Below are 12,633 nucleotides of genomic sequence, written 5' to 3' on the forward strand. Positions count from 1 at the left end.
GAGGAGCGGATCCAGCGAGAGCTTGATGGGGCGACGCGGAATGAAAAAGTTTTTTTTAGAAGTCGTGATAGTAGAGGCGGCGCAACTATAACGGCATGTGAATAATCCCGGCCACTCTAAAGCGGTACTGAACTGCAGTGGAAACGCAAAACGTGCCGAGCAGAGCCAAGTCGTACCACGCAGTGGAAAAGCGCCATTAGTGGCACTGGTGCCACTGCTCTCAAATGTTAGTCTGGAGCCCTGTATAACGCTTCTCATAGCTATGTGAAAATAAGTGTATAAATGGAACAGTTCATTGTTGGAGCTGAGCTGATGATCTGAATGAATCTGGGTTTGTGACCTCACGCACCCGGGAAGTAACTCGTTGTAGTCCCTACAAGCCGTTTTTGTAGACATTAAACTGCCATAATTTTAAGACATCTCCGTTTGCATTGAACTTTTAGCGTCATAACTTTGCAGATATTGTTTATGCTCAAACAGCAACATTACACACTAACTAACGTTAAAAAAGTGAAATCGCAATCAACCACCCTTTTAATTTTTGTTTTAGCTTTAGTATTTTATTTAGTTGCCAAGTTTTGCATCTAATATTTATATATATTTTTTTCAATTAAACAAAAATATTTTTAATAGTCGTACTTGCTAATAACGGCACTCAATTTTATTGGTTATTTTTTTTAGCATGTTGTCTGGAATGTTACAATTTTTGTCATGTCCTTCCTGTAGTGTCCAGAGGTTCGCCTCAACATCATCTCCAACTTGGACTGCGTGAACGAGGTGATTGGAATCCGCCAGCTTTCCCAGTCTTTGCTTCCGGCTATTGTTGAACTAGCTGAGGATGCCAAATGGCGAGTGCGACTGGCAATCATTGAGTACATGCCCCTTCTTGCTGGACAGCTGGTGAGTCCCGACCGTCAGTGTCCTAGAATGCTTTATCCTAAACTAGAGTTCGGAATGTTCCATCGTTCAGTTCTCATTCTTCAGTCTCTCTTAACAGTTTAAAGCATTTAACTAATCATCCTGTTAGTTTATTGCTGCCTTGTCGTCTTGGGTCGTGTAAGCTAATCTAACTGATAAGAGGTATCCTTTTTTTCTCTCTTTCTCGTGCTTCCAGGGTGTAGAGTTCTTCGATGAGAAACTCAATTCTCTGTGTATGGCGTGGCTCGTCGATCATGGTAGGTTTCTTCTAAGGAACGTTCATAATTTCCTTTTAAAATGTTCAGCTCTTACCCGTAATGTTGAATGTGAGAGGTAAAAAATCTAGTTATTTTTGCAATTGTTTGCTTGTAACAAAAATAGAAATAGCTGTTATAATGTGTTGGAGTCTGCCAGGGGACTAACACTTTGGTCTCTGTGATCTTCAGTATATGCCATCAGAGAGGCAGCCACCTGTAACCTGATGAAGCTGGTGGAGAAGTTTGGAGCAGAGTGGGCACAGAACACCATTGTGCCCAAAGTGCTTGGCATGGCTAATGACCCCAACTACCTGCACAGGATGACTACCCTCTTCTGCATTAATGTGAGTCAGAGCTTATCAGCTTTAACAAACAGCTGCTGAGTCACAGAGGAATGTATGGGGCTGGCGCTGATGCACTAGGTGGAAAAGTGCAGTTTGACGGACATTTTGACCTTAAAATATATTAAAATCTGTCTCATATTCTCTTTGCAGAATGGTGCATCATCCATGAAATAGTATTTGGCTGCTATCAGTTTTCATGATATTAGATTTTCACTACATGATTGTCGTGGCCAAAAGAATTTACAATGATGATATTATTGCAATCTATAAAAATTGCGGGGGGAATCTTTCATCTTTAACCCCTGCAGCAGCACTGATGTGTGTAACGGTCTGTTTTAGGCTCTGTCAGAGGTGTGTGGACAGGAGATTACCACCAAACACATGCTCCCTGTAGTTTTCAAGATGTCCAATGACCAGGTAGCCAATGTACGCTTCAATGTGGCCAAGTCTCTTCAGAAGATTGGACCGGTGCTGGACAGCAAGTATGTGTTCATCCGCATTTATATAATACTCACATTTCTCTTAATGTGACTCACTTCAGCATTATGTCTCTCATTTTGTATTTTTTGATTACAGCTGTCTGCAGACAGAGGTGAAACCAGTGCTGGAGAAACTTGCATCAGATCAAGACATTGATGTGAAATATTTCGCCCAAGAGGCCATCAGTGGTGAGTTCTGCAACTGCTGCTCTTGAGTGTTGTGCAACTGTTGACGCAAACCAAAAAGCTACTATCATTCTTAAATACAACCTGCATCGGTGCAAACTGATGACTCAGCATTATGTAACACTTAAGTTAAAAAAACAAAAGACTTAAATGTGTTTAATTTAATATGAAAAACAGACAGTTCTGACGTTTCTTTTTGCTCTCTGCCTACAGTTCTTTCCCTGGCCTAATGTACCTTCTCTGCTGAACGTAAGACCCATCTCTCAAGTTGACCTCCATTGTATTTATTGACATCTAGGATCGTCCACTGGACTGTTTATGGAGAAACAATGTGCTCCGTTCCCTCTCAGTAAGAAATGTTTTAGGGATACTTGGCTTCTCTCAGTGTTTTGTTCAACTCTTCACCAAACAAACCATCTTGCTCATTCTCATCATTCTCTCACCCGATCTTCCCACTGAGCCCTCTTGCTCTGTGTATCTTCACTTGCTAACCCTCAGCCTGGGATCACACACTTAGATGGCGTTTTACTATCCGCTTAACTATGTAATGAAGCATCATAGGTTTAGAAAAATATAGATGTTTTGAGGCATCGGTTGTCCAGATTTAACGTCAGTCATCTGATCTGATTGACTGAATCACCTTTGCTCTTAAGTGCTGATTTTAAGAGTTGACCCATGCATGCGCACAGCATGACAGAGGGGCGAATCACTACTGCACCTATCATTTGATTACTGTTCCTGTGCTCTGTCTTACACTGATTGTTGTTGAACCAAGACCCCCATAAAGCACTAGCCGCATGTCCGTTCTTTAGTGGAGGGCTCTGATACTGTTCCCCTATTCTCAAAGTGCTTATCTTCTTAAAGGGACCATGACAGATTTCCATCTGCTTCCTGTAACTGTTATAACAGAGGATGGGCTTTCCAAAACGGCCCATTTTATCTTCAGAAGGCATTCTGTGCCATTGACCGTGTTGCACATTTTCTCTTTTTGTTTCGTTTTTTAAAAAAATGCTTAACTTGCGTCCTTTATATGAATGCATCTGCATGCCTCTTGCGCACAGGTTCCATAGACGGTCAGTATATTGAGAAGCTCATTAATCACAGGGCATCTTAAACCCCCTCCCTTAACACATTGCTTTTGCCTGTGATGTTGACTGTCCGATTCTTCTTCAGCTTTAGAGTGCAGTCAGTATAGTAGTATCTTCTATGTTAAGAGTGTCATTAGAATGTGCTTCGGGTTTTATATGAATATGGTCACATTGCCCTTGATAGAAGGGAACTCAATAAAGAACGTTATATAACCCCATTTCACTGTGTGTGGACCTTCTGTAATCCATCAGGTCATATACAGTAAAACGCAATATAGCATGAGGATGTGTCTTAGCTGGGAGTGGATTGCAGCAGAGCTGTTTATTGAAGGAGGCGTATCATGAGAAATCAAATTTCCTTCATCTTTGGAAATGAGTTTTTGCAGTAGGCTATTATAGTGCACTCAACTCTCAGAACTCAAAACTTCTCTTCTCTCCAGAGGGAAAAAAAACCAACCCTAAACTATAAACTGCAAAAGCAGCTGGTTGAATTTCTGAAAATTGCTCATGTAATTAATTAAAGCACAGCTACCAGGAACTTGCCCTGCCACAGTGAGGTAATGGCAGGAGAGATCAAATTTATTTTTTTTGTCTTTTTTTTTTTTTTTTCAGCAAGGATGCATTACATTGATCAAAATTAACAGTAAAGACATAATACAATTTCTATTTCATATAAATGCTGTTGTCTTAAAATTGGATTGAATAAATATGTATCATGGTTTTCACAATAATATTAAGCAGAACAGCTGGTTTCAATATTAACAGTACATTTTACTTGGGTATCAAATCAGCAGATTAGAATGATTTCTGAAGGATCATGTGACACTGAAGACTGGAGAAATTATGCTGAAAATTCAGTTTTGCCATCACATGAATAAATTACTTTCTTAAATATATGAAGATAGAAAAGTTATTTTTAATGGTAATAATATTTCACAATACTGTTATTACTTAAAAAAAAAAACACACACACAAACAAACACACAAATTAATGAAGTCTTGGTGAGCATAATAGAAAAAAACAATCTTACCAACCTCAAACATTTGATAAGTAATGTATGCAAATGTTCTGTTAATTTAATCATATATTACATGTACACTAAATACAGTTTTACAACTGGGTGGATTTCATATGTTTCTGTATCTCAATGGATATGTGAAAGTATATCTATAGTGTTTTTAATATTAAGGGGACTTAATAGAATGTAGGGTGGTGTATAAATATGAAAGCAACAAGTCTGTTGTACTGATATTGTTTTGATATTTATTATGTTGTTAAATGTCACATTTTTCCTCTTTTTAATTGTACTGTCAACTTTTCTAATTTTATTTACAAAACTGAACAAAAAAGAGCTAAGTGATGAGAAATGAAGTCTGTCAGCCTCAGCAGCTCTGCAGATCCTTCTGAAAGATCCCAACTTTGAGAGAGCGTGTTTGGTTTATTTTTAACCCGTCACCTCGCATAATTGGTAGACTCAGTTTGGTAAATAAACTAAAGCCTGTCAGTCCAAACTGATAAAAATTATTAGATTTTCTTATTAATTTGGAAAACTGCATTCAAATCAAGATCTCATCACTACAGTTTATTAGATTTTAAAACCGCTACACAACTGGCATGCAAGGTCTAACAGCCTGAGAGAGCCGTCATGGCTTTGAGCGTTTGTTCTGACAAGGCTGTTTTCTCTGGAGTCTGAATGGTGGAGCTGCTGCTGTCGTGCCTGCTGATGAACAGTTTACAGCTGGAACATCACGACTCACCTTTTGAGTGTTAGTGCCATTCTGCCCAGATTAATCATCAGGGGAAATTAACCAGCTCTATGCAACACTCCTGTTCATTCAGCAGCTATGTATAAAGTTACATTTCACACACAGTGGCTGTTTCCGGGTTTGCATGATTTTTGCAACATTTCTCCAGCTTATATTACAATCTACACCAGTGACAAACTGCCTGCATCATATGGCTTATTTACAGCTTTTTCGTTCCAGGTTCAATAAGCTCTAGTTAAAGGGATAGTTCACCCAAAAATAAATATTCTGTCATTTTCTCACCCTCATGTTGAGTTTCTTCTGTTGGGCACAAAATATATTTTTATGAATGTGGTAACCAAAAAAAAAAAAAAAGGTCTGTGGCTACAATAAGCGTTTTGTTTACCACATTCTTCACAATATCTTCGTTTGTGTTCTACAAAAGAAAGAATCTCATACAGGTTTGGAACGACTTGAAGTTCAGAAAATGATGACAGAATTTTCATTTTTGAGTGAACTATCCCTTTAAGATCTATCGTGCGACATGCTGACAAGAAATTAAAATACAAGAAACATAAAACTAGATTTTGTTTAATCATTGCTATTGACAAAACCCATGTTATTTGCCTCACACTGAATTTGCAGACAGTTCCTACGAATTGAGGAAATAATGAATCGGTCATTTTAAACAAATCGAATGACTCAGTGACTCACAGAAGTCTTGCTGCCATTTACTGCTGGTTTTAGTTTTTATAGTTGATACTTTAATCTTATTTTTGCTGTATAAATTCACTTATACCCCCTCTGAGCTGCATCAACAGTCTATGTAATTACATCTAAATGCCAGATGCAGCTTCTGTGCTTCCTCTGCATTGCAAAGAAGGGTTTCCTCGGTAACAGCCATAGTGTTTTGTTCTGAATAAATGGATCAATTCATTTTAGAATTTGACAGAAATGATGCATAGCCAATATTTAAAAAGGTTAGAAAAATGCCCCTTGGAAAACCTTTTAAATTCCTTAATGGAAAAAATAAATTTCTGTCACTTGTGGTGAGAGAATTCTTATTTAATTGCATGAAGTTTATGATATCATATGGATTCTGTATGGAGAAATCCGTCTCTGTCCATCTATGCTGTACAGACTAAATTCTCAAACTGACCAAAAATGTATGGATAACATCATACTAAAGTTTGGAAAAAATTGTATGTAATCAGTTCACTGTGCATTTTTTTAAAGAGCTCTGTATAGTATCCAAACTCCTGTCATGACCATGTAACAAAATGAGGGTGAGTAAATGACAGAATTTTCATTGTTGGGTGAATTATCCCTTAAAACATACAGTATTTGTCTCAATATTCTATTAAGCAATGAAAGGCCGTTATCTTTCTGAGTATAGTCAGAACTGAGGTAATGTGATGCGAGATATGTATGCACAAAAATGTCACTCAAATGTTTTCACTCAAGGAGCGTGACCTTTATTTCCCCTTGTGCAAGGAACTCAGCATTTTCAACTGAATATAACAAAATTCATATTGTGATTACATACTGGGAAACATTTTAGCACTGAAAAACAACTATAACAAAACGGTTCACTTTTCAATGTCGGTATTAATATCAACAATAGTCAATAAAGATCTGACTACAAATTCAAAGGCATAAAATGACAACACTCACTATCAACACCCAGTTTGAACATCAGAACTATTACTCTAGATATTGCTATATTTTTAAATGGCATATACTGTAGGACCATGACAACTATCTCATGGTTCCAGAACAATCCACATAGTGGACTTCAAAATAGAACCTAAATGGAGACTTTGGTTCAAGGTATCTGTCAAAAAAAAAAGAGGGTGCTTCATACTGCATTTCCAAACAGGAAGTTTTACTTGAAGAAACAAATCTAAAAACAGACATTCTTCAAAAAGGAACAAGAAGAATTGAAAGGCACAACACTTAAGTTTCTAAAAAAAAAAATCTGCTGAACTTCGGTTTGAGTAGTAGTGCACGCTGTGTGAGATCATTGTATTCTTTATTTTGTCGATTCTGATTGGTTTAAACCAAGTAATGTTTACAGTGGCTCTAAAAGCAAACGTACTGTCAGAAAAACCATGTACTGTAACCTTGTTCTTTTCTACTTCTCCAGTCCACTCTGAGAAGTCTGAAGTAGGTAGTGTGATTTTTAAAGTCAACATGAACTCAGAATGAACGCATGTTGTTTGGTCTTACTGTGCGCAACCATCAGCGTATATTATTCCACAGATGATTTTTGTAATCGTTTATCATTGCTCCGCCCAAAACAACTTTACTTTGACTGCTGACATCATCTAGGTCAGGGATGCTCAAATCTGGCCCACGAGATCCACTTTCCTGCAGAGTTTAGCTCTAACCCTAATCAAACACACCTGAGCATGCTAATCAATGTCTTCAGGATCATTAGAAAATCACAGGTAGCTGAATTCGGATTGACAGTCCACTACTAGAACACACAGTAACCTCCTAGCAACCAGCCAAAACATCCTTGTAACCTCCTAGCAATTTCCCAAGAATACCCTATAGCAGGGATCCTCAAATCTGGCCCACGAGATCCACTTTCCTGCAGAGTTTAGCTCTAACCCTAATCAAACACACCTGAGCATGCTAATCAATGTCTTCAGGATCATTAGAAAATCACAGGTAGGTGAGTTTGATCAGGGTTGGAGCTAAACTCTGCAGCGCATTGGCCCTCCAGGGCAAGATTTGAGGAACCCTGATCTAGGTCGTGCCTGTTAATGTTTACCAATAGTCAAACAGCTGTTGCAATGTGGTAACACTTTACAATAGTGCTGCAGGAGTCCTAAAACCCAGATTCATCAGTTATATAACATACATTATAACATAAAACAGATCAGTAATACTCCACTCATGATTTTTTAAGCTTTTACATGTCTTGAAAAAGTTGGTTGCTAACGAGTGGCAAAATGGGACTACAGAGGCTGTCGGGACATTAAACATCACATCGAACACGAAAAATCGTCTTTTACAGCCTTGTTGTGTTTATACTTTTACAAACTATAGTAACTCAAATATTCCAACTTTATTTTAGGTGTTAAATAAAGACCGAGAGTTGTCTGAGCAAGATTTGAGGAACCCTGATCTAGGTCGTGCCTGTTAATGTTTACCAATAGTCAAACAGCTGTTGCAATGTGGTAACACTTTACAATAGTGCTGCAGGAGTCCTAAAACCCAGATTCATCATCAGTTATATAACATACGTTATAACATAAAACAGATCAGTAATACTCCACTCATGATTTTTTAAGCTTTTACATGTCTTGAAAAAGTTGGTTGCTAACGAGTGGCAAAATGGGACTACAGAGGCTGTCGGGACATTAAACATCACATCGAACACGAAAAATCGTCTTTTACAGCCTTGTTGTGTTTATACTTTTACAAACTATAGTAACTCAAATATTCCAACTTTATTTTAGGTGTTAAATAAAGACCGAGAGTTGTCTGAAGCTAAATGGTGTTGACGTTTATAGCCTACTTTTAGCTTTTTGCTTCTGGTGATTGTATTTAGGCTTCAAAATTCACAAATGTTATGTTCATTATCTAACAAAACGTGCAAGAGTCATAAACTTTAGCTGGTCACAGATCTTATTTTATTTGTTTTTAATAATCCCAAAAATCGAATATAAAAATCATATTGGCTTTTGTCGAGAGAACCAGGGTGATGCCAATGCTGCATTCACACCATGTGGTAATTACTAGATGACAACCTGTGCTGGAACTGTTCACGTCCTGAATCATATGTCTCTATGGCAACACTATTAACTGCAAAATGAATCTGTGTCATTTGAATAATCAATAGACAAAACCACAATACATCAAATACCTTATTAATCAACTTTGTTTATTTAGTGGGACATTAGATGCATTTAGCTGTGCTAGCCACATTAAACTGTACTGTATGTCTTTTTTTATCCTTGCATTATCAAGACATTCACAGTAGTCAATTATAGGAATTATTATTAATTATTCATTACAAAACAGAAATATTATGTTTAACTAAATATTACTGCTTAACTGCATTTTACAGCTGAAGTCGCTGCCATTTTAAGAGTTTTTGTGTGATGTTGCAGAGGTCAGGTGGCACAAGTCAGAGCTCTCAGAAAATTCACAAATTCTAATTACGAGTTCTAAGAGGACGTGAGCACTCTTTACAAGTCAGAATCTCGTAATTACGGTAATTCTGACATGGTGTGAATGCACCATAACTTCCGGGTTGGCTTGCAAAATTACATCCTATTGGCAGCACTTTAGATAAGTCCTAATATTTACACATTTCTGTTAATTATCTATTATTTAAAATCACACAATATTAAATGAATCCTTGAGTAGCTACTGATCATTAAAGGATGAAACAAACTACTTATAAAAACACTGAAACTCATAGAACTCTAAAGTATTATATAGGAAAAGTAATATTGCTTTAATACTGATTTTTATACTCTATGGTAGCTGCACTACATTTCATCTGTGCATACCGAAAAAAAAAAGACATTTCAGGACACAAGCACATCTCACAAACATCTCTGAAAATGAAGTTGTAATGGTCTACCACAGGATCAAGTGCACGTCTGTAGGTTTATAAGATGTGACCCAAACCATGGCGTCTTGTTCGTCCCTGAGGGTCTTTTTTCACCACATCTTATGCCTGAGAGCCAGCCTCAGAGTGCTTTATTTCACATTTAGTTTACGAGTACACAGCCTTGTGGGGCCTCAATGGTCTCCATCATCTCGCAGTCCAGGAAGGGGGCTTCAGGTGCAGTTTTGGCTGAAGGGCTTTCTGCTTTGCCCGGTGGAAGAGGCGGCTGGGTAGGACTCCACGCGTATAGGGGCTCTGTAGGGAGGGATGGGGTGTAGTTTGTGTGATTGTCTGGCAGCGGAGGCCAGTCTGGGAAGCGGGCTGACTTGGGGCTATATGTCAGGGACAAAGTGCAGGGCTCCAGAAAAGGGGTTAGGTTTTGGGTCCGTGTGAAGGGAGGGCTGGACAAGGGACTGGTGCTGATCTGGGGGTCTTTGCAGTCCTGGGGAGGGGGGTAAGCATCCTCTGCCAGCTGCATCTGGTGGAAGTAAGCATGTACCTGAGACTGCTTCTGGAGATAGAGCCTTTTCTGCTGCAGTCTGCGCATAGAATTACAAATGAACAGATGTGTCATAACTGCAATTCTTCAGGACAACTTCAGGATATCCATGCATTATGAAGGCAGTTGTTCCTGACCTGTGCTCCTGCAGTTGTTGCTCTAAAGTGCGTGGTGCAGCCTCTTTACAAAACATATGTCCACTTCCAAGACCACTTGCCAACTGACTGGCCCTCTGAAAAAAAAAAACAAGCCATAATCCATTGAAATTATTTTGCTGGTCTTGCAGCACGTTATCAGAGTTCCCCTGAAACCTTCCACCTCCCCCAGCTCCACTTGTCTAGATCTGCTATGAGATTTATGTGTACTTATTAATGCAGTAGCAGCATATCTTAGCTAAACCAGAATAAACTAATCTGGACTAGCACAGAAATTCACACAGGTTATAGATGGGATTTTCAGTGAGGATTAGAGATTATTATGTAATGCTATTTTGGCAGAAATACAATTTAAAAAAAAAAATTGTTTTGTGATATTTGGGTCAATGATGTGACACTTATTCTTTTGTCTGGATCAGTTCCTTTTTACCGATAGTATCAATAATACATACAATGGCTTGAATACACCTCTTCTATGATTTTTTTTTTTGTTGAGGTGCATAAAGAAAAACAGGCAGAATCAAGAAGATTAAAAGGAACAGGAAATGAGTCTCTTAAAAAAATCAGATAATTTGAGCTTTTCATGACAAGGCAAGATTAGTTCATTGTTGTAAAATGTTGTGCGACTCCCTAAAAACATAAAAATACCCAATATTTTGAAAAATCTATTTAAAACAATAACTATATACATATATGTATGTTTGAATATATTTGTGGTATATGGAAAATATTATGCTTTACTTGGTTATACCAAATGACTTTTTTAGAATCATTAAGTTTAAACTTTTCTTGAAAATTGTTTAAACGTTTTTCAAAAACATAAGAAACCACACACAAAGAGTACATTTCTAAAAGCTTGGCATGTGTGATTTAAAGTAGATTTGTAAAAGTTTTTTCTTTTTGTTTTTCTTTATTGTGCTAAATCTTGTTTGTAATTGACCCACCTGTAGTCGCTGAGCGAGGTACTGTGTCTCCAAACTCTGTCTCCTGGATAGCAGATAAGGGTGCATTTTACCAGTGAATGTCGACGTATCTTTTCCACTTAGAAACTGGCGTCCATCTTCCTGAAATTTAGAAATTGGTTCATATCAGCATAAATTACAGATAATTGCCGCCAAGTCAAACAATAAAACATTAAGACAAAACCACTCTTTTCAGTATTCTCCTACCTATTTTATTTAATATAAAGACAAAATACCCATACATGAAATGTAAAAAAACTGAGAACAGCTCAAATGGCTATCTGACCTGATGGCTGAATGGGTGGTGAGGCTCTAGGAGCTCTTGAGTGTGTTTGCCGCCTCCCCCTCCACCATCTCCTAACACTATCTGGGCTTTGTTCAGCTCCAGGAAGCCCTTGGTCCTGGCCAGGTTCTGGAGGTGCTGTCTGAATGCCACTAAACCTGTTGGGTTCAATAAATACAACAGACTTTAGAGTCAGATCAACTGGTGGAGATATTCCTGTGACTGCTGCAGGGGTGGTCTGACTCATCGTCTTGACTACTGCTATAATTAGTACAGGAGTGAATCACTGTGATTATTTTCAGCTTTTAAAAGTAGTCATTATTCATAGAAGGTCAGATATCATTCAGAATTAGTTTTTTTTTTTTTTATCTGCTAACAATAAATCTTCCAAAACACTGATTATGACATGTAAATACATGCCGGCAAGTGACTAAAGCGGTGGTCACGCTAGGTTTTGTGCTCCATTCACATACACGGGAGAACGGATACGGTAGCAGATTTTGTGTCGTTTGTTGCATATTATACTACAGGGCTGCTGAATGCTTGAATCTGATTGGTTGACAAACATTCTAAGGCGTGCAATTATTTTCAGGGAAATGCACTGGCTAAATTAGTTTCAGGCAGGTCTTGACCGCATCACATGTCCACATCACTTCGACTAACGATTTCAGTTATTTCAAGGTCCTTAGCTTACAACAGCAAAAGAACCAAAACCCACAACGACAAATTCTGTTTTATTATGTACAGAAAGCACATACTCTCTTTCTCCCGCTCTCTCCCATACAAACGCCAGACACATATAGCATTACAGACACATAATTTCCACAGAAACATGTTGTCAGAGCTGCTCTGATTTTATCAGTAAAATAGTTTAGCAATTTAAAAGCTGCATGCCATTTCTTACTAGCGAGGTAATAACTGCTGTTCTTGAAACAGATGAACTTACAGTTTCGCTATTAGTATAGAGACGCTGCTGCCGAACACTGTTGAGAGACGCACAGACTCAGAGAGGTAATTTACACATGCTTAATCTCTCTCTCTCTCTCTCTCTCTCTCTCTCTCTCTCTCTCTCTCTCTCTTTATTCA

At 38.1% G+C, this 12,633-nt stretch overlaps 2 protein-coding genes across 2 annotated transcripts in view; one reads left to right on the forward strand and one right to left on the reverse strand.

Moving 5' to 3' along the window:
- The window catches only part of ppp2r1ba (protein phosphatase 2, regulatory subunit A, beta a), a 16,911-nt gene extending 13,421 nt beyond the window's left edge, over window positions 1–3,490 (forward strand). Inside the window, exons 10-15 of the mRNA XM_016558968.1 lie at window positions 727–900; window positions 1,115–1,175; window positions 1,365–1,519; window positions 1,859–2,001; window positions 2,096–2,187; window positions 2,398–3,490. Of these exons, the coding sequence (XP_016414454.1) occupies window positions 727–900; window positions 1,115–1,175; window positions 1,365–1,519; window positions 1,859–2,001; window positions 2,096–2,187; window positions 2,398–2,414 (642 nt within the window). The 3' untranslated portion in view covers window positions 2,415–3,490. The remainder of the gene's footprint in view (window positions 1–726; window positions 901–1,114; window positions 1,176–1,364; window positions 1,520–1,858; window positions 2,002–2,095; window positions 2,188–2,397) is intronic.
- A 4,668-nt stretch (window positions 3,491–8,158) lies between these two features.
- The window catches only part of sik2a (salt-inducible kinase 2a), a 33,713-nt gene continuing 29,238 nt past the window's right edge, over window positions 8,159–12,633 (reverse strand). The window contains exons 12-15 of the mRNA XM_016558971.1: window positions 11,551–11,705; window positions 11,247–11,366; window positions 10,285–10,379; window positions 8,159–10,187 (exon numbers count right to left, since the gene is read on the reverse strand). Of these exons, the coding sequence (XP_016414457.1) occupies window positions 9,752–10,187; window positions 10,285–10,379; window positions 11,247–11,366; window positions 11,551–11,705 (806 nt within the window). The 3' untranslated portion in view covers window positions 8,159–9,751. The remainder of the gene's footprint in view (window positions 10,188–10,284; window positions 10,380–11,246; window positions 11,367–11,550; window positions 11,706–12,633) is intronic.

Source organism: Sinocyclocheilus rhinocerous, unplaced genomic scaffold (genome assembly GCF_001515625.1).
Source record: "Sinocyclocheilus rhinocerous isolate Xijiao unplaced genomic scaffold, SAMN03320098_v1.1 scaffold1279, whole genome shotgun sequence".
Taxonomy (NCBI): Eukaryota; Metazoa; Chordata; class Actinopteri; order Cypriniformes; family Cyprinidae; genus Sinocyclocheilus; species Sinocyclocheilus rhinocerous.